Here is a 21,763-nt window from a genome sequence, read left to right as displayed (position 1 = left end):
ACACGAACATTTATTTTTTTCCGTACTGTTTTTTTGTGTTCCGTTCACTGCAAAACGTGGTCCGCAAAAACAACCGAAGGTATTCCCTATGCATTCCGTTCCCGTATTTCCGTTCTGTTAAAAGATAGAACATGTCCTATTATTGCCTGCAAATCCCATTCCGTGGCTCCATTCAAGTCAATGGGTCCGCAAAAAAAAAAAAAACAGAATGCATACGGAATGCATCCATATCCGTTCCGTTTTAGCGGAATCGTCTATTAAAAATGTTATGCCCAGCCCAATTTTTTTATGTACTTACTGTTTAAACATTATTGTATGCTTCTGCTTCCGTTCCACAAAAAACGTCTCACAAACGGAAACCAAACGGAACGGAAGCGGAAACACTGCTGAAACAAAAAAACAGATCTGTTTAAAACGGACTGCAAAATACTAAAAAGCCATACGGTCGTGTGCAAGAGGCCCAACGGTAAGTATGAATATCGCTACATAATCAGGCAGATTACTGCAGCATGGTGGCTCAGTGGTTAGCACTATTGCCTGGCAGCACTGGGGTCCTGGATGCAATTTTACCTACTAGCTCGTATGTACTAGAACGTCTTGTACATGCCAAAATTTAAAGGGGACTATCTTATTAAAACTGATAGCACCGTGAGCCTGGTCTGTAGAACCAATCAATCAATTTTTGTGTTGCTTTAAGAACATGAATGGCGCCTCTTTACACCATGGTCCTCTGTCTTGCAGGTTTCTGTGTGGGATATCGCACAATCTGAACCTTCAGGTGAAAGCTGAGCCAGCAAGTCCAACCCTACAGATGGATACGGGGGGATACTTTAGCCCCGGAGGGATGTCGGACACCAGCAGCAGCTATGGACTGTCTGTAGGGGGACAGTCTCAAGGACTGGATTCTCCCACTGCTTTACTTGGATTTTCTGATAATGGGGAGAAGCTGTTTACTGATAGCCCCCCATCTCTGAGTGATGACCCCACCATGCAGTGTGTTTTGAGGTCTGTCCCTAAGCGACTGTGCCTGGTATGTGGCGATACGGCGTCGGGATATCATTATGGGGTTGCATCTTGTGAGGCCTGCAAAGCATTTTTTAAGCGCACAATACAAGGTAAGAATCCCTGAATTATTGTCATTATTGCAATTCTAGGCAGAACCGACCCATTATTAAACTATACTCTGGTCCTAGGAAGGACTGACCCATTATACACATTACTGTCATTATTACACTCTGGTCCTAGGAAGGACTGACATATTATACACATCACTGTCATTATTACACTCTAGTCCTAGGAAGGACTGACCCATTATACACATCACTATCATTATTACACTCTGGTCCTAGGAAGTACTGACCTGTTATTATACTCTGGTCCTAGGAAGGACTGAATCATTATACACATGACTGTCATTATTACACTCTGGTCCTAGGAAGGACTGACGTATTATACAAATCACTGTCATTATTACACTGTGGTCCTAGGAAGGATTCATGTATTATACACATCCTTGCCATTATTACACTCTAGTCCTACCTAGGAAGGACTGACCTATTATACACATCACTGTCATTATGACACTCTGGTCCTAGGAAGGACTGACCCATTATTATACTCTGGTCCTAAGGACTGAATCATTATACACACCACTGTCATTTTTACACTCTGGTCCTAGGAAGGACTTATCCATCATACACGTCACTGTCATTATTACACTCTGGTCCTAGGAAGGACTGACCCATTATTATACTCTGGTCCTAATAAGGACTGAATCATTATACACATCACTGTCATTTTTACACTCTGGTCCTAGGAAGGACTTATCCATCATACACGTCACTGTCATTATTACACTCTGGTCCTAGGAAGGACTGACCCATTATTATACTCTGGTCCTAATAAGGACTGAATCATTATACACATCACTGTCATTTTTACACTCTGGTCCTAGGAAGGACTTATCCATCATACACGTCACTGTCATTATTATACTCTGGTCTTATAAAGGACTTACCGATACACGTCACATGGATTGACTCGCCATTAGGCAAGACAGCAGCGGATCTCGGCTCTTCTGGGCACACTATTGAGGCAGAGCGTTTGGGGAATTGTCATGAATATTAATGGTGCATTGAGTAACATGGCAGCCTGTCTATAGCTGTAATTCTGGAGGGATCGTAGTGCCATTTTGCCCTCACCTGGTCTCACACAGACACAATGTTATTTGGCAGCTCCCTGATGGACGAGGCCAGAGGTTATAACAACATAATTAAATCTTTATTGATTAATCTTCATAACTAAACAGGTGAAGAGTAACCCCTCGATCACTATACTGTAAGGAGTCCCAGCATTAACCCTTTCTTTGATATGGGAAATTAGGTATGAACTATATCGTACTCTCCATCAGACTATGCTATCCTACATCAGGGATCACGTAAGCCTGGTGGAACAGAGTCAACAGTATGTAGGATAGTGGTGGAACATGAAGAAAGACCAGTGGAGATGTCTGAGGTTGAGGCAACGTACCAGACGAAGAAGCTGAGGCAGCAGAAAATCCACAATTTCCTAATTTAATCTCTGTAAAAGAGGATGGAGAACCAGACGAAGGTCCATGTGGTGGCCAGCTGGAGACTATGATACAATTTGATGAGACCTAGGGCAAGGGTCAGGTGTGAGGTGCACGATGAAGGTACTTAGGTCAAGGTACAGTTTGTAGTCATCTGGCAGATTTCTCTTAGGAAATGTTATAGATCTTGTGAGAAATGTTGTGAGCGAGCCAAGGCCTTAAATTGGTTGAATAATCTCATTGATCTGTGTGTGAAGGCTCAATGTGGGGAGTAAAAAGGAAAAGGCATTAGGCGGCTCCTGTGTCATCCTGTCCATCAGCCATGGACCCTTGAGAACGGAGTCTTGTAAATAAATGGCGAGTTGATCAGATAAATGTATCTGTAACCATATCAAAATTTTTGTGGTTTTCTTTTAAGAGGGTCTTTTTGGATTTTAATTTACTCTGTAGGCTCATTTTCTATAGGACTTTGTGATTGAGGTCATGTGAGATGTAAGGGTATAGCGATACAAAAAACTTTCACCTGAAGACAAATTCATGAGCGTGTATCATATGAAACGGTGGCATCTCATTTTGTTGAAGTCCTACACGGTTCTCTAAACCTAATTCCAGAGTTTTGGCCTGGTGGTCACAGTGGGGTGGCAATTACAGCACATTTTGGAGATCTATCAAGCACCTTTGAAAATAGTAATCCTTATTATCGTTCAATCACTTTTTCATGGTGGTAATATCCCTTGGGATTATGTGATCCTTCCCTGAAAGAAGGTCCCAACATCCTTCCTAGAAAGACAAGGACCTGTGGAGGGTTCTGAAAACTATAGAAATCTCAGTGACTACAGATGTTGATAGGACCTCACAGAGGTGCTGCAAAAAATCTTGAACTATTTCTCAGACAATTTAAAATTATTGGTCACTGGAAATATTATCTCTGGAACATAATTAAGACAAGTATTTCAAGGGGTTGTCTCGGACTCTAATACTAATGTCTTATCCTCAGGATAGGCCATCAGGGTCCGAGCGGTGTGAGTCCAACTCCTCAGCTGTTTAAAGGGGCCTCTTCATACTAGACCAGGACTGGCCAACCTGCGGCTCTCCAGCTGTTGTAAAATTACAATTCCCACCATGCCCTGCTGTAGGCTAATAGCTGTAGGCTGTCTGGGCATACTGGGAGTTGTAGTTTTACAACAGCTGGAGAGCCACAGGTTGGCCATCCCTGTGCTAGACCTAGCACAGCGCCATGCATTGTATTGTGGCTGTGCTTGGTATTGCATCTCAATCCTACTCCCTTGAGTAGGACGGAGCTGCGTAAAGGCCATATGACCGATGGATGTGATGTCACTGGCCTAGGAAGAGGCCACAGTACTCACTTGAGCACCGCAACCCCTTCCCAGTCGAACCCTCATGATCAGTTTTTGCCCTACCCTGAGCATAGGTTATCAATATTTTAATCCCAGACCCCTTTTAATGAATTTGCAATATTTCTACTTATTCCGATGCAGTAAAAACTGCACTTTAGTCACTGAGTAACAAGCCCCCCACAGTTCATGCTTATTGGGTGCCTTTGCTTGCATGAATATTTCAAAAACCGTATTAGGGTTAGGTTTATCTTTACATACATAGGACTGAACTTATAGCAAGCAGATGTAGACTCACAATATAATGGTAGAATAACTGTAGATCCTCCAAACCAGTGTTGTACATGGAGCAAAGATAAAAATTGGGTCCCTTTTTGGAGCTACTTGACACCAACACACTTGCAAAAGGATGTTCTGTCAACCATTCTTACTAACCAATCTGGACAAGATCAACCTGAAATGGCCAACCCCCTCCCTTTTATCCAGGGACACCATAGCAGCCACATGGGCTTTCTCTATGGTATATAGTCCCTTTGCTTCCAACTAACCATGATCCAGTCTTGGATTTATAGTAATGTACTGCTGTTCCAGGACCTGAGTGTGGAGCAGCTGTTCTCGACAGCCGTTCTTTTCTTTCCAAATCAACTTTGTGATGGACCTGATAGAAGGCCCTTCTCCCACAATTACTTAGCTCTAAAAAGAGTCCTGGTTGTTCCAAACTTATCCTATTTAAGAATTATGGAGACCACTGCGCTCTTGGGAACTTTCGGTGCAGCAGAACTTTTTTTGTCCCCTTCTCCAGATCTGTGCCTCCACACAATCCTGTCTCTGAGCTCTACAGGCAGTTCTTTCCTCCTCATGTCTTGTGTATTGCACGGATATGCATTGTCAGCCATGAGACCTTATGTATTCAGGGATGAGTCTTTCCAAATTATGTCCAATCAACTGACTCCAATCAAGGTGTAGAAACATCTCAAAGATGATCAAGAAAAATCGGAGGAGCCAGAGCTAAATGTCAAGTGTCATATCAAAGGGTCTGAGTACTTATGTCCATGCAAGATTTTAGTTATTTCTTTTCAATAGACAAGGATATGGAACATTATGTTTTCACTTTCTCATTAAGGAGGATCAAGTGCAGATTGATGGGGGGAAAACTTGAATTTTATTTTTATTTTACCACAAGGCTGCAACATAACAAAATGTGAAAAAAAAAGGTCTGAAGACTTTCCGCATGCCCTGTATAATATGGTTCTAAACGAACACATATGTCCACTTTCCCGACCGCATTTGCCCGCTCCAATCAGTCATGATAATTTCTGCTTTAACTCCTTAATACTGTACCGCCATTGAGGCCACAACGGCTAATTGAAGTATTGATGGGAGGTAGTGCCAAGTTTCCACAGGGTTGGTCTCCCCTCCATCCTCACACAGGGACCCGAGGAGGAATCTGTCAGGCAAAAGAGAGCAGTCAATATTCATTAGTGTGTGGAAGCTTTGAGTGGCAGAGCATCCCTTCACATCCGAACATGGGCCCCCCCTAGGGACACGCTGCCGTTATACAGCGGGCTCTGCTTCTCCTCCACTTTCTCCCTGTTTATTCTCATTTGTAATTAAATAAGCTGCAGATACCCCCAAGGAACGAGGGGGGAAGGAGGGATGCGCCGCTCTTCCATGTTTACATCTGTTTTACTGTTACTGTCACCATTGAAGAGGTCTGTATAGACAGCTTTGTCAGAAAACTAGATTATGAGAGTCGCCCCACTGGGGTTCCTGCGTCCTGTCAAAAAAAAAAAAAAAGTGCGTTCACAAATGGCGTAACTGTTCTGGAACCCGAAGCGATACTCTGCAACAAAGAACGGTACAACGTAGGTGAATTGGGAATGTATAAAGGTACTGAATGGAGACTACTACACCAACATGCGCAATGGGGTCCTAGACCTAAAAGGCAGTCCCTTTTTCTGGCACAGGCCTCTTGTGTTTAATGGAAAATTCAGCCCTGCCCTAAAGGGTACATCCACATGAGGCATATACATTGCAGATTGTGTATGAGATTTAAAGGGGGTTTCTATGAGTAGATTATTGATAAACTACCCTAAATAAACTACCCTAAATATAACACCTCCACCAATCAGCTGTCTGAAGAGGCAGCAGCCTCTTTCAAGGCTATATGGCTTATGTGCCGCTCAGCCCCATTCAAGTGAATAGGCCTGGGCTGCAATACCAAGCACAGCCACTATACATGCTGTGAGGTGAGCGCTGCAGCAGTGCCAGGTGTTCGACCCACCCCACCCCACCCCACTGATCAGATCCCTGTAAACGAATGACATCTAGATACTACATAAAAAATTCTATGAAAAATCTACACAAAAATTAGCATGCACTGCAGAATTTGGATACACAGTATGCGGCACGTTTCCACTGCAGATTTGATTCTTTGCAATTTATAAGGTGAAATCTGCCACAGGCGTAAATTCTGAAACCGAAAATTACGCACCCAATAAATGAAGCCGATTGTTGTGGTTTCACCATCTTTTTCTTCTCTGGGTCCACATTGGATGTCTCATCCCTGGTGTGAGCGGGCACTAGAATTGCAAATTTCAAAATAGGCTTTATCTTTTTTTTTTTTCTTTTAAGAAACGGCGCCCCCTCTGGTCCAGGGGCTGTGTGTGGTATTGCAGCCCAGCCCCATTCAGGTCTGATTTTATATATTATCTATGACATATTTGTATCCTCAGTGCTGTGCTTGTCTCTTCCACAGGTAACATAGAATATAGCTGTCCTGTGGTGAATGATTGTGAAATTACCAAGCGGCGGCGGAAGTCCTGTCAAGCATGCCGATTCCGCAAGTGCCTGAAAGTTGGAATGATGAAGGAAGGTACATGCAAGGCAACTTCAACGTTGTTCCTATCTCCCTTTAAAACCTAATAACTCTGACAGAGCTGGCCTATGGTGCCCGATTAAAAAAAATTTCTTGCAAAATTATTGTAGTGCTTAATTGGAGTAAAATTATTTCAAAACCGACCTATCAGTAATTCTAGTCCTAGATGTGATTTTTCTGTGTATAGTGCTGTTACGGTCACATACAAGTGGTTTCACTAAGCTGGAATCCCTTTGGCACTGGCTAGACTGGGGTGCAGATTGTAAGGGATCCCCTGGTCTTCACCATTAACTCCCGTGAGCAAATTTGGAGCTCTACCCCATACTCTCAAGACTAGTCTATTAGTAAAATACACAATTGTGGCGTGGAAGGGAACACGTAAATTATTTAAACTTCCTTTCATACTGTCAAAGTATATGTCCATCTGGGGCCACCCGGAATTTCAGGCGGTCTGGAGGCCAAACATTTTATGAAATGGAGGAAGGCGGGAATCAAATGGGTAAAAAAAATCTATGGAATGTGCAGGCCAAACGATGCTTCTCATTCTCAGAAATTAAAGAAAAATCTCAATCACTAAGCGACCAGCACTTTTCGGCCTACTTTCAGCTAATGGATTTCCTCAAACAAAGATTGGTGAAACTTGACATGGAATTTAACCCCAATAACTTTGACCATATTTTAGGCTAAGGGCTAAGGAAAAAGTCACTTTCAGAATTATACCAGGGAATTCGAGATCACCAACAGAAGCACACAGCAGATAGTTTTTTTTCCCACTGGAGGAAGGAATTTCCTTCCATGGACACTGAGAAAGTGATTTTACAAGGGTGGAATAAAATAAACAAGATCATTATAATCCAAGGATGGAGAGAAACTCATTTTAGAATGATTCATAAAGCCATTTATGGGTTTCAATATTCCTCGAACACCCAATCTCCAAGTAGATTGAATAAATGCCCCAAAGTCAACTTGGAAGGTTCCGATTTGTGCCACGGGATGTGGTCCTGCCCGGGGGTTAAAAAAAAAACATTTTGGGAACTGGTTAGGTCACAAATCAGAAGGTATTTGAAAATATTGATACCTCTGTCTCCTGACCTGGTTCTTTTCCATGCCCAGACGGAGGGGAAGACAATGCCACCAGTGATCCATATAATAGAGCTGGCAGCTAAACGTGGTCTCCTCAGACATTGGCTACATCCCCAGATGCCTTCGATGACTGAGGTTTTTAACCACGCTGAGCAGGGGAAACAGAGACTCCTTTTTCAAAAAGTGGGAGAACTTTATTAGTATAGTATTCTCAGGTGCAGAATTAAAAAATCTGATGAAACCATTCACATCCTCTGAGTGGTACTTGAGGAGGAAAAATGCAAGCACATTGGGGAAACTGCAGGTGGACTAGAAGATGAGATGACTCAAACCCTGTGGGAAACAGAGAGCGACAAAGGGTAAAAGGGGAAGGGTGGGGGGTAGTTGGGAACATGTCTTGTTCTGTAACAAAATGCTGTTTTGTTCGAATTGCAATGTCTGGATTGTACTGAACTTGAGAATTAAAAACTTCAATAAAAATTATATTGCAAAAAAAAAAAAACCCCATGAGAAGGTGTGGACTTTGCTGCAGTCCCCAGAATAGTCATGGATCGGCAGCGCTGATATAGTAGTAGTCTAGTTAGGAATGGGGTCAAGGGTCATAATCAGGATGCTACAGGCCAGAGTATAAAATGGATCATAGTTGGCAACAGGAGTAAAAACATCAGATATCAGAAAAACTGTCCCAAGGGCGAGGGCAGAAGTAATATCCTGTCTGATGTCAGGAACAATCTAGAATCAGAACCAGGAACGATAGCACGGACAGGGTATGGCAGGACAATTTCCCTTTAGATAGACCACCAGACCTGATGACTAGGGATGAGCGAACTTGGGTTTCAAGTTTGGCGTACAAGGTTCGGATTATCTAAGTATTCCGCTATGGATTTAATAGAATTCATAACGGAATACTTAGATATCCCGAACCTTGTACGCCAAACTTGAAACCCAAGTTCGCTCAACACTACTGATGACATCTTTGGTCAGAAACCCGATGCCGCCAGAGCAGGCGTGCCGCTGCTTGATCCAGTAGGGATGCTGTAGAAGATAGAGTCTGAAGAAAGGGGGAGATTTATCAAAACTGGTGCAAAGAAAAAGTGGCTTACCTGCCTATTGAAACCAATCCGATGCCACCTTTCATTTTTCAGAGCTCCTTTGGAAAATGAATGATCAGTCTAATTATTTGCTCTGGGCAACTAAGCCAGGTTTTTTATTTTTTGCACTAATTTTGATAAATCTCCCGCTATTGCGGTGCCAGGGCGCATCACTGGAATCCGTCGAAGTGAGCAGCAATTACATTGTCCACAAAGCAAAAATTAGGGTCCTAAAAAGCCCCATTATTACAAATAGGAAAAATCTAAATTATATTGTGAGGAATATTACTCCCTCCCTTCCCTCACAGGGATTTTCACGTTTTTTATTTAGAGGACAAAACCATCAAACCAGAGAAAAAGTATTGGGCAAACATGAGGGGTTCTGCCAAGCTTCAATGTGCAGCTTAATAGTATATAAATATTATAGTTGTGTGTGTGTATATGTGTATATATATATATATATATATATATATATATATACACACACACATTATAAACTTTTATAAACTATTAAAAAAAATATTTTTTTTTTAAGCAAATTTACTAAATGAGGACTCAAGGACTTATTGTGCTTTTGTTATCTTCTCTCTTTGCTTTTCTCAAGGTGTGAGGTTGGATCGAGTGCGAGGTGGTAGACAGAAGTATAGACGTCCAGTGGAGGTTGAGTCGCCAGATCCCTGCTCTTACCTCACGGCTCACCATTTATTCCAAGGAAAGAAGACAAGTAGGTGTTGGGGAAACCTTACTGAATACAAGTTGGATACAATGGGACATGGCCACCATATACTCACCACCTTCTTCTCTCTCTTCTTACAGCAAACAAAGTAGTGACTCACTTGGTACTGGTGGAGCCCGGGGAGGTATTTGCCAGCCCTGATCATGACCTTCAAGATAGCAATCTGCGCACCCTGACCACTCTCTGTGAGCTTATCAACCGGGAGCTGCTCGTCACCATTGGCTGGGCCAAACATGTACCAGGTGCAGTGTTTTCTGATGCCTTGAAGAATACAGTATTTTTCCACTAAGTAGAAAACCTTCTTCTCTTACATTTCATCCCGGATTTCGCCCGTTACAATTCAGCGCAATGCAAAGAGTTAAATCTGCTGCAACTCCAAATCAAACTTCCCATGTAAGAAACGGCGATCTTGTCCCTGGTGGGCAATGACACTTTGTGTGAAAGCACCCTTAGGCCCCTTTCACACGAGCGAGTTTTCCGTGACGTGAACGCACAGCACCCGCACTGAATCCTGACCCATTCATTTCAATGGGTCTGTGTACATGAGCGTTTTTTTTCACGCATCACTTCTGCTTTGCGTGAAAATCGCAGCATGTTCTATATTCTGCGTTTTTCACGCAGCCCTGGCCCCATAGAAGTGAATAGGGCTTCGGTGAAAAGAAACGAGGATGCAATGTGTTTTTCACTGATGGTTGCTAAGAGATGTTGTTTGTAGACCTTCAGTTTATTTATCACGCGCGTGAAAAACGCATCAAAACACATTTCACCCGCTCGGAAAAAACTAAACAACAGAAAGCAATCGCAGACAAAACTGACTGAACTTGCTTGCAAAATGGTGTAGGATTCACTGAACGCATCCGGACCTAATCCGTATTGTTCGTGTGAAAGGGGCCTTAGGTTCCCTGTCGTGTATGAAAGCGCCCTAAGGGAACATGCACATAGCAGTGCTGTTTAGGCAGATTTCATGGCATTTCACACAAAAATCCACATATTACATGCCGAATTTTTCTACGGATTTGCACCAGACTTTGCCATTCACATTACAAAGAGTGAGATCTGCACAAACAATTGCCATGCTGCAGGCTTCAAAATCTGCGCCATAGGTCAATTTATGCCAGTCCTGTATTACACTGCAGATTCGCCGCGTGGAAAATCTGCACATAAAACGCATCTTGTGCACGGAGCCTAAGAGTTAAAGGGGCTGTATAGAAAGTCCCTACAGCTGCTTTATGGGTGTTGGTGTAATGTGCGCTGTAACAGTCCCTCTTAGAGAATGCAGGGAGGGCGAATGGAGGGATTTTTAACGTGACCTGGCTGATGAGTCTAACAATAGACATATACTGGGGAATGGCTACTAATGTAATGAACTAATATATAACATCACATGAGGATCCAAGCTGGAGCGTAGTCCAGGACAAGGACGCAATGTATTTTACAGTAAATGACGAGTTGAGCGACGCAAGGCAGCGGCAAGGGGTCCCTTTAAGAGAAATAAGTGTACTTGTTTTCGTGACACCAGTTGCAGTGAAGCAACAAGGGCACAGGTTCCCTTTTCAGTGATGTAGTGCTAGATGGTACCCAGGTGTAGGAATGCCAGAGTGGTGTAGGGTGGCCTACAATGTCCCTTAATGTTGGTGCACGTGTCACGGTGCTTCTACCTGGATACACTGGACCCCCAGGCGTTGTCATCCGAAGCAGATCAAAGGGGTAGGGGATGAAGAAATAAATTCAGTCCAGACCTTGTGATGAGGCTTAGAACGGCTTTACTTGAATAAACGTTTCTCCAAACAGTTTGACTTTGGTTCCAGCATGCTTTGGCATTAACGATGGCAGACAAACTCCTCACTGCTACATCAGTTGCTCTCTGACTCTGCTCTACTGTCAGGGTAGCTGTATAACTTAGCTTTAGCTGAAGGCTGCAACTTCTTTCTGTAGCCTGTCTCTAAACTGGTCCATGGAGTCTCTCTCTCCTGGCTCCTGAGGCTCTAAGCTTCTGCCTCCAAATCCAGCTGAGCTGAAGGTGCTCCAGCTGGCCTGGGCAAGGCCACTCCAACCGGGACATGCACCTGCCGCACACACTTCCCCTGTCTAGGGAAGACCTAAACTGCGACTAACTGGTCCCCAACCCTTCCTGCAGGCAGTGGGAAACACCCACCACACCACAGAGGGGGGTGTTAGAATGGAAGGAAAGGTTCCACTCTATGTAACTATAGCTCTGCCATGTTTGCTGGCACCTGCTGTTGAACCAGGCACATTATTCTGAAACTATTATGTTATCATGTAGAGCAGTGTTTCCCAACCAGTGTGCCTCCAGCTGTTGCAAAACTACAACTCCCAGCATGCCCGGACAGCCTTTGGTTGTGCGGGCATGCTGGGAGTTGTAGTTTTGCAACAGCTGGAGGCACACTGGTTGGGAAACACTGATGTAGAGAATGCACATAGTGAAGAATCTGCAATAAATGCGTATGATGACATAACCAGTAAAGACAGTAGCGGGGTGCACAAGTGGTAATGCACCTCTGGGGCGTTACAGTTGCAACAACCCAAATTTTTTCAAGGATTATTTGGTTTTGCTAGTAAACCTATGGAATAATTCACACTGCTGGATCCTGAATGCTTTGCCTTAAAAAGCATCTGATAACCAAGACATTTTGTGGCAGCCTCTGACTCCCCTCCAAGTTGGGTTCTGTGCTATCAACCCCCAGCATCTATTGAGTGGCTGCAAAAAGGACACAGATTATCATCTCCAAATTAATGGTATTCAGGGTCCTTTCTCGAATTGTGACACGGCGAAGCCCCCCTCCTCCGGTGATAGCAATCTCCAATATTTCCCAATTAAACGGAGCACTCAATATATAAAGAAACAATTGTATTGCCTTAGTGTGAAAGAGGCAGGTAATGGAGGCTGACACCACAAAGAGGAGCTAATTGAAAGGAACGGGAGTGCGTGACAGGGCAGGAGGTTCATGCTGATATTCAGGATAAAACGCACCAGGACTGCAGTGAAGGTTACCGGGGAAGGTGGAAACTGCTGCCCATCAAACCGATATAGAAATAAACATAATGTAATGTGTTACTGCAAGTACACCGTCATAAATCACTCATCTGTACCCCATCTGCGATCCGTGTCTTACTCCGTGCAATTCTTTTTACTCCTCCCTATAATCCTCATCTGGCGTTGCATAACTGCAGTCTCCGATAGTAGTTGTGAAATTACTGACAGCGGAGTTAGTTAAATAAGTATATATCTTCTACTTGCTTCTCTATATGTAATCAATAATATAGAACATTGGAAAATCCTCCAAGTGTTGGCCCCTACAGATGCCAGATTAGAAGAGCTTTACCATATTATTGACCATAATCCCGCTCTATAGTTTCCCACCAAAGAACCCCCATTAGGCCTTAAAGGGAATATGTCGGCTCCAAAAGGGCCCCCCAGCTAGAGTAAGCAGTCTTTAGTGTAAGTCCAGCTATGTAAGTTTTATCTTCATACTCCCTTGCATTACGACTCTGCTCCCACAAAACAGCAGTAAAATACATTTAGAGGACTCCTCTTTGAGTCCTCTCCATTATGTGTGTGAGCTCAGGAGTCCTCTCGATGCATTTTACTGCTGGTTTGTTGGGAGCACAGCGGTAAAGTTGGAAGGCAAAGGAGTATGAAGATGGGAATGACAAAACTGGACTCGGCACCACATAAATTATACACCGCTTAGGCTAGTTTCACATATGCGGTTCAGCTCTCCGGCAGGCTGTTTTGGCAGAGAACAACCTGCTGGAGTTTTTTTTGGCATTGCTGGATGGTGCCCCTGCCTGCTGGGACACAACCCACTATACTGGGATCCGGAAGAAATCTGGACAGTCCCCAGCAGATATGCTGGGACTCTGCAGGACGAAAACCACTTCACGCAATGTTTTTTTGTCCGCCTGACTCCCAGCGTACTCTGCCAGGACAGCCTTACTCTAGTTTGGGGGCTGTTTTGTAGCTGACAAGTTGTCCTTTAATATCAGGCCACATGCAGTTTATTACCAATGTGGCCAGACATGCAATTCAATAGGCTTTTACAAATGTGGCACACACTTACACCCAAAATACCCTTATAACCCATGTACCACTGTACCACCCACCTATAACCTTTCCTTGAGCCTAGAGGAGGAGGACAATGTCTAAGTCTCCTTGTCCCTTTCAGGTTTCTCACTGCTCTCCTTGGTGGACCAGATGGCACTACTGCAGAGCGCCTGGATGGAAGTCCTGGTCCTGGGCATCGTCTATCGCTCATTACAGATGAACGACGAGCTGGCAGTGGCAGACAACTTCTTGCTGGGCAGGGAACAGTGCCGCATTTCAGGGCTTCTCAATCTCCATTCTGTTCTGCTTCAGCTGGTCAGGAAATATCGAAAGACCAGGCTGGACAAGGAGGAATTTGTCACCCTGAAGGCCATGGCTCTCGCTAACTCAGGTACTTATCATCCATCTGCCAGGGTTGAGACATGATGCAAGACCACGGGGGTTGTTTCTGGAGATACTATATGACATACTTCTCACCTGCACTAGGCAACACAACCACAATGAGGTTCTGTTCACACCATGTTTGTGCCATATTGTTCAGTGGTTGGACCTCCAATATGACTCCTCCTAAGGGTTTCCATTTTTGCACATCCATATGCATTTGTGACCACATGTTCTGAAGTATAGTCTATGTCAAAACCAGCCCTCCTTACTCATGTTACCTATACAAGGTTTTCCATATACACAAAGTATTCAGTCTCTCTTGACTTCTATGTGAGTAAATTGTCTCATGCAGCATCAGATGAAGCATTGCACCGAGGGTATACATACCAGAGAGGCTACCATGCAATTGCTATGGGAAAGAGGAGGCCAAGGCCAGGTTGGTTGTTTCCTTCTACAAGGTTGCGGAGAATTAACCTGAAGATCATGAAAAAGGAAAGGGGGGGGAGGGGGCGAGCACCAATTTCTCAACTTCTCTTGTCTCAAGGGGTTCAGTATATGGTGTTAACAAAGTCCATATTAGGCCCCATTTTTATTATTTGCTGTGGAGCCCTCCTCGCCTTTAAGGCACAATTAAACACCTCCATCCAAACATACAGCATCCCACCGAACGCCATATTGGCACCTTATTACGTCTCTGTATCTCTAAGAACTGGCAACCTTAATCCACCATAGCATTAGTGTCCTCCTAGATAAGGCTGGTCGTGGTTTAAACTCAGGACAAACCCCTTTTTCTGAGGCAGCCCCCCAGATAGTGAGATGGTTATTCAGCTGTCCCTGGCCTGGGGGCACCATGATGGTACAGCAGATCTCCACTCTGGCCCGAGCAGAAGATCCTTCCTCTATAATGTTCAAAAATTGGTGCCAAAATAATTATTTCCAATCTCCTCACCAGGCGGCGATGACTGCTGCATGGAGGTTATCCGCCCTGCCGCCATGTCTTCCTTGCTCGTGATAACTTCTTGCACCATTCCCATACAATCCGCCCCTGATCTGTGAGTCACGGGATGATCCCACTGACAGCTGTCACAGATTCTTACAAACAGACAGCGCTGGGTTATCGATGGCCGCCTCTTGGAGTCTGGCATGGCCGATCAATAATGTCCCGAGGTGTTTTGTGTTCGGGATGGATCGGAACAAAAGAGGGCAGGAGGAGGGGGCCTCGCTCCGCGCAGAGTAAGCAAATGCTTTGAAGCCTGGAGCGATCCATGCAGCAAATGGATTTGCCTAATTTAGATTTGTGTCAGTTGCTTTATTTGGCTACAAACACTTTTTGTTTTTTCCTCCGTGAGCTTGGATTTCAGTTTATAGTCCTAATAATCCGAGCTGGATACAGAACGGATTCTGTCCGGCAGAGGTCCTGCCTGCCCTATTAACCCCTTCCGCAACTCCCAGAACACTTGTACGAGTTGTATCTTATATTACGTGATGTTATTACTATTCCGCTGATCGAGAATCCATACGTAAAGTGATGACACTTGCACTCCAAGTATGGTCGGTGGTGCCCGTAGTGCAGGGATCAGCAACCTTCGGCACCTCAGCTGCTGGTGAGAAACTACAACTCCCAGAATCCTCCTTTCACTTCTGCGGGAGTTACAAGAACGGCCAAGTAAGTTTGCATGCTGGGAGTTGTAGTTTCACAGCAGCTGGAGTGCCGAAGGTTGCTGATCCCTGCTGTAGTAAATAAAATATCACCACGGCACTCGCTTCTTTTCTTTTGTAATATAAATCGGTTCAATTATCAGTATGAGTTCATAAAGTATAACAGTTATAATAACGGATGCGGCGCACAATATCAAGACGTTTCGGTCTAAGAAGGGAACTTCCTCAGTATCATGGGCCTGTCCTGCAACGATGTAGAGCTGACCATGGAGCCGCATCCGTTATCCTAAGGCCTCTTGCACACGACCGTATGGTTTTTGCGGTCCGTTTTAGGCTACTTTCACACTGGTGTTTTGGCTTTCCGTTTGTGAGATCCGTTCAGGGCTCTCTGCAGCGGTCCAAAACGGATCAGTTTTTCCCTAATGCATTCTGAATGGAAAAGGATCCGCTCAGAATGCCTCAGTTTACCTCCGATCAGTCTTTATTCTGCTTTGGAGGCGGACACCAAAACGCTACCTGCAGCGTTTTGGTGTCCGTCTGACGAAACTGAGCCAAACGGATCCGCTCTGACACACAATGTGAGTCAATGGGGACAGATCCGTTTTCTATGACACAATCTGGCGCAATAGAAAACGGATCCGTCCTCCATTGACTTTTAATGGTGTTTAAGACGGCTCCGTCTTGGCTATGTTTTAGATAATACGGTTGTATTATCTAAACGGATCCGTCTGTGCAGATCCATGATGGATCGGCACCAAACGTGAGTGTTAAAGTAGCTATAAACTGATCTGTTTTTCCGTTTTTTTGTTTCAGTAGTGTTTCCATTTCCGTTCCGTTTTTTCCATTTGGTTTCTGTTTGTGATTTATTTCCATCCACAAAAAACGGAAGCATAATGTTTAAACAGTAAGTACATAAAAAAATTGGGCTGGGCATAACAATTTTCAATAGATGATTCCGTAAAAACAGAACGGATACGGAAGTCATACGTATGCATTCTGGGTTTTTTTTTGCGGAACCATTGACTTGAATGGAGCCACGGAACGTGATTTGCGGGCAATAATAGGACATGTTCTATCTTTGAACGGAAATACGGAAAAAGAAGGCATACGGAGTACTTTACGTTTTTTTTGCGGAACCATTGAAATCAATGGTTCCGGAAACGGAATAAAAATACGTACGTGTACAAGAGGCCTAACTGTTAGACTTCATGGACCCATACTGATAATTGAACTGGTTTATATTACGAAAGAAAAGACGACGAGTGCCGTGGTGATATTTTATGTACTAAAAACCAATACAGATCACAACACTTTACAACTGCTTGTAAGATCTCCGTTTACAGTCTGTGAATGGAAACATTCCTGTTCACGTCCAGAGACAGTAAGCCCCATACATATTAGTGTATTGTAGAGCGAACCCGCAGAGGACAGTCTAATGTGTATGGGGAGCTCCCGACTCTCCCCTGACAGAGAGAAGGATCAGGCGAAGTGAATATTTTTGCCTGATCCTTTTGTTCTCCCAGGAAAGATCTGCCGCCAGAAGCGTCCGACAACAGCTTTCTCCCCTCTGAATACACAATATGGATGTGTATGGGGGGAGCTGGGAGGGGTAGCTCTCGGCCGACAGCTGTTGAATGTGCCTTTTATACCCAACACGGACTAAATACTGACGATTTGCCACAGCAATGTCCAGTCCCAGGAATCCTCTACCAGTAGATGAATTCATTAATACAGAGCTCTCTCCTGGTCTGATAGTTGGCTACAACAGAGGCAGTTCACAGACGATTGTAGAGACTGGATGCAATTGTGGAAAGCATTCAGTATTAGGTTTCTGCAAGCAGTGAATATTTATATTCACTCACAGCAAACAGAGATCCTGAAAATGGTAATGAAGGATTCCCATATTAGGATGTTGCAGAAATTCTTTAATACATTTGGGCTTATCCGGTCTCCTGACGACATTGTTTTAATAAATACTTGGAAATGAATGACTGAATTGAGAACTGGGAGTTCCCATTTGTCAAAGGGGTGTGCCCCCACGCAGGCTGCAACTGTCCATACAGTGCTGTGCGTGGGGGACACACCCTACTACAGTAAATGCATAATTTAAGTTTTTAAAGTTTGTTCACAATCCCTTGTTGCTTAGTCTCCCCATGATGAGCTGATGACAAGATGTCCTGCTGCTGGGAGACCCTCTGTAATATGTGGGGAAACCCAGCAGTAAGTGGTCAGTTTTCCAGCAGCGCCTCTACAGGATAAATAAAGCATTACAGTGCACTTACTGTAAACAAAAGTGTTAATCCTAGTTAAGGGGGTCTTCCAGGTCTTTACCATTTGTAGGTGCTATCCTCTTCAGATAATACATGAGGGTCCTGGGGGTCAGAGTCCCCGAAAAGGATGTATTTGACAGTCTGTCCTGTAGAGGGGCAGAACTTAGAAGGGAGGACATGTGGGATTTGTGAATTGCTGTTTTTCTATTCTGCTATACGACGTATATTAGAGAATTGTAGATCCCTACTATATGGTAAGAACCTTTGCACCTTTCTATAAATCTGTATTCATGTATCCACATTTCTGCCGCCCTGGACCATTGAATAACATTTATTAATGTGTGACAATGGCACCTGTAAGGTTTGGGATATATTAGGCAGCCATGAACTATAGTTCTCAAACTTCATGCATTGGAAGCAATAAAAATGGGCAAGTGTAAGGGCAGTTTCACACGAGCGGATGCAGTGCGTGGAATACGCTGCGTGAAAGAGCGCCAAGCCCCCTCCGGACAGCAGAGACACGGAGCAGTAACATGACTGATAATGCTCCGTGCCTCTCTGGGATCTTTTTACTACAAAAACAACTTTGTGACAACTTTATCTCACTGTGATTTTGTAGTAAAAAGATCACAGAGAGGCACGGAGCATTATCAGTCATGTTACTGCTCCGTGTCTCTGCTGTCCAGAACGGGGCTTGGCGCTCTTTCACGCAGCAGATTCCACGCACTGCATCCGCTTGTGTGAAAGACCCCTAAGGATGTGGCCAAAATGTGATGGGTAGAGGACTGGGTCAGAAGATCTCTAAAATACCAGGTCTTGTGGGGTGTTCTCGGTATGCAGTAGTTACTACCAAAGGGCTCATGCACACGAATGGGTGCCGGCCGTCGTTCTGTGCATTGGGGACCACCTGTGTTGTTGGAGCAGATAGATGCAGACCCATTCAACTGCACCGGAAGCAGAAAACCCACGGAGTCACTCCTTATCTCTGTTCCACACGGACCTTCCGGATTCAAGCGAATGGGTCGACATCCGTGATCCAGTGCACAAACGGCTGATGCACGTATATTGCGGACCTGCCGTTTGCAGGCCGCACTACGGGTGCCGGCCAACAATGGTGGTGGTGGGCATGAGCCCTAACAAAAATGGTCTAAGGAAACACAACTGGCAAACCAGTAACAGGGTCATGGGTGCCCAAGGCTTACTGATGCATGCGAGGAGTGAAGGCTAGCCCATCTGGCCTGAGCTACTGTAGCACAAATTGCTGAAAATGTTCCTGCTGGCTAAAATAGAAAGGTGTCAGGACAGACAGGGCATCATAGCTTGCTGTAGACTAGTCAGAGTGCCCATACTGACCCCTGTACACCACCAAAAATACATACCCTGGACACATGAGTATCAAAACTGGACAATGGAGCACTGTAATAAGGCAGCCTGGTCTGATGAAGCTTGTTCTGCTTTGAGTGGATGGCAGTGTGCATCGCTCACCTGGGGAAGAGATGGCACCAGGATTCAGTAGACAAGTTGGCGGAGGCGGTGTGATGCTCTGGGCAATGTCCTGACATCATGTGGATGTGACACGTACCACCTACGTGAACATTAGGCAGAGTGTCGTCCCCCCACCTTCCTCCTAATAGCAGGTCAGTTTTTGTAGGGCAGAAAGAAGCAAAGTACATGAGATTTGTCTAATCTTTGCTAGTACTGTATTACGCTGTGGTTTTTCTGCATGAGAATCGGCATGGTAAAACCAAATGTGATCTGTAACGTGTGCAGGAAGCCTTTAAGCCGGGGCGTAGCTATAGGGGGTGCAGAGGCAGCAGTCACTACCGGGCCCAGGAGCCTGAGGGGGCCCAAAGACCCTTGTGCCACACATAGCACTGAGGGAAGGGGGGCCTAAGCTGAACTCCAGCACCAGGGCCCGTGAGCCCTTAGCTACGCCCCTGCCTTTAAGGCATCAGATCATAGGACACTTTCAGGGGTTTTGTATAGTTCATACAAGGGGAACCTGCACAATATTGGGTAGTTGGTTTTATTGTTGCGGCTAATTGGTGTACATAACCAGGTACGTCATCCATATTTTCAATGTCCAATGTTATCCTGGACTGTATTAGTTCTTACCTTGTGTACAGTATTAGTACGAGGTCTATTGGAAAAAAAACTGGGGCGTAGTTGGAGGCCATCTGCCTTGCAGATGTAATTGTGTCTTGTTGCAGAAGTGATTACTCCATGTACAACCACAAGACTGATCATCTCATAATTAAATAATCCATCAGCCATATTGATTAGTGAATTCCTAATGTTGCTCTTTAAATCAGCCGTCTCCTCCTACTTATTACAAGAAAGGTGGGTGTAAAGGTTTAAGCAACAAATAATGAAAACGTAATTTTAAATGAAACATGGGAGGGGAGGTAAATGTCCTCTAACGTCTTGACCAGATTTGTCATCAGGTTGGTGAAAGGAAGTTGCCAATATCCCTACAAAACCACTTTCACTAAGTTCTCTTAAAAGATGTTTGTCACTACATACCACTCAGGGGCGCACCTAGCCTTTCTGCTGCCTGAGGCAAAAACTGAAATAGTGCCCCCCCCCCCCAATGCCACTTTCTTAATCTAACCCCTTTGCCAAAATTAAAGCGCTCATTGCCCATGGCTCTTGCCCCTACTTGGTGCCGCCTGAGGCATTTGCCTCACCTGGCCTCATTGGTGGTGCACCCCTGCTACCACTATGTGAAACCGTCAGCAGCTGTCCATCCGTGTCCTCTCTGACATCTTCAAGCTAGTTGTCAATCCTAAGAAATTACCCCCTCTGTGCTTTGAGGGCGGTGCTATTGCATTCAGAGACTCCCAATCCCCCCCCCCCCCCATCTTCTATGCCCCCAGCTCTGTGATGTACCGGCCAGGCAGTCCCTGTAGTCTTGTGAGATTGCGTTTTGTAAATCTAAGGCAAGGGATGGAGACTGCCGGGGCAGATGGGCTATCTACCTTCCGGTGATATTATATTATATGTGACCCATTGATCACCTTTTATGTTTTGTATATGGCCATACTATGAGTGATTTTGTAGACCACAGTAATGTACTGAACAACTAGACAACTAATACTCACCAAACCATTTTTTGATTCTTCTTCGAAGAAGTTCTTGTTGGGTTATTTTAACAATCTTCTTCCTCTTGTTCAGATTCCAGCAGTATTGAGAACGTGGAGTCTGTTCTAAACCTTCAAGACCGTCTTCACGAAGCCCTACAGGACTACGAGAGGGAACATCATGATGAGGATCCTCACCGATCTGGCAAACTTCTTATGACTTTGCCACTGCTCCGTCAGACAGCAAATGAAGCTGTCCGCACCTTCTGCCAGATCAGGCTGGAGGGGAGGATCCCCATGCACAAACTTTTCTTAGAAATGCTGGAAGCCAAGATGTGACTGTTCAGGATCCAACAAGAGATTGAGTCATGAACCCTACTGATGTGGACACCACACCGCAGCTGCTGAAGGATACAAGTGTTGACTTTAGACTAACTATAATCACAGATTCCATTGCCAGGAGACATATTGGACTATATGGTTGGTGCTACACAACACTACAGTTCATCACTGTCTTCAGGACACCCATATGGACCACAGTAACTGTATATATGGAACATTTCCTAGAGAAAAACACCATCCAGAGGGACAG

General features: G+C 44.6%; 1 protein-coding gene across 1 annotated transcript; it reads left to right on the top strand.

The window, feature by feature from the left end:
- The first annotated feature begins 700 nt into the window (after positions 1-700).
- LOC122923548 (estrogen-related receptor gamma-like) lies at positions 701-21,510 on the top strand. Its single transcript, XM_044274383.1, has 6 exons — positions 701-1,115; positions 6,683-6,799; positions 9,581-9,700; positions 9,793-9,954; positions 13,900-14,169; positions 21,266-21,510. Exons 1-6 carry the CDS (start codon positions 701-703, stop codon positions 21,508-21,510), a joined length of 1,329 nt encoding a protein of 442 aa, XP_044130318.1.
- Positions 21,511-21,763: the final 253 nt, after the last annotated feature.

Source organism: Bufo gargarizans, unplaced genomic scaffold (genome assembly GCF_014858855.1).
Source record: "Bufo gargarizans isolate SCDJY-AF-19 unplaced genomic scaffold, ASM1485885v1 original_scaffold_1716_pilon, whole genome shotgun sequence".
NCBI lineage: Eukaryota > Metazoa > Chordata > Amphibia > Anura > Bufonidae > Bufo > Bufo gargarizans.
The sequence above is the reverse complement of the archived record's forward strand: the minus strand, read 5'-3'. Positions and strand labels throughout refer to the sequence as shown.

Excerpts from the sequence above, each read along its gene's own strand:
- LOC122923548 (XM_044274383.1), top strand. The coding sequence starts at position 701 with ATGAATGGCGCCTCTTTACACCATGGTCCTCTGTCTTGCAGGTTTCTG. Across the intron at positions 9,701-9,792 it reads ATTCCAAGGAAAGAAGACAA|CAAACAAAGTAGTGACTCAC; the intron begins GTAGGTGTTGGG and ends CTCTTCTTACAG. Across the intron at positions 9,955-13,899 it reads CTGGGCCAAACATGTACCAG|GTTTCTCACTGCTCTCCTTG; the intron begins GTGCAGTGTTTT and ends TGTCCCTTTCAG.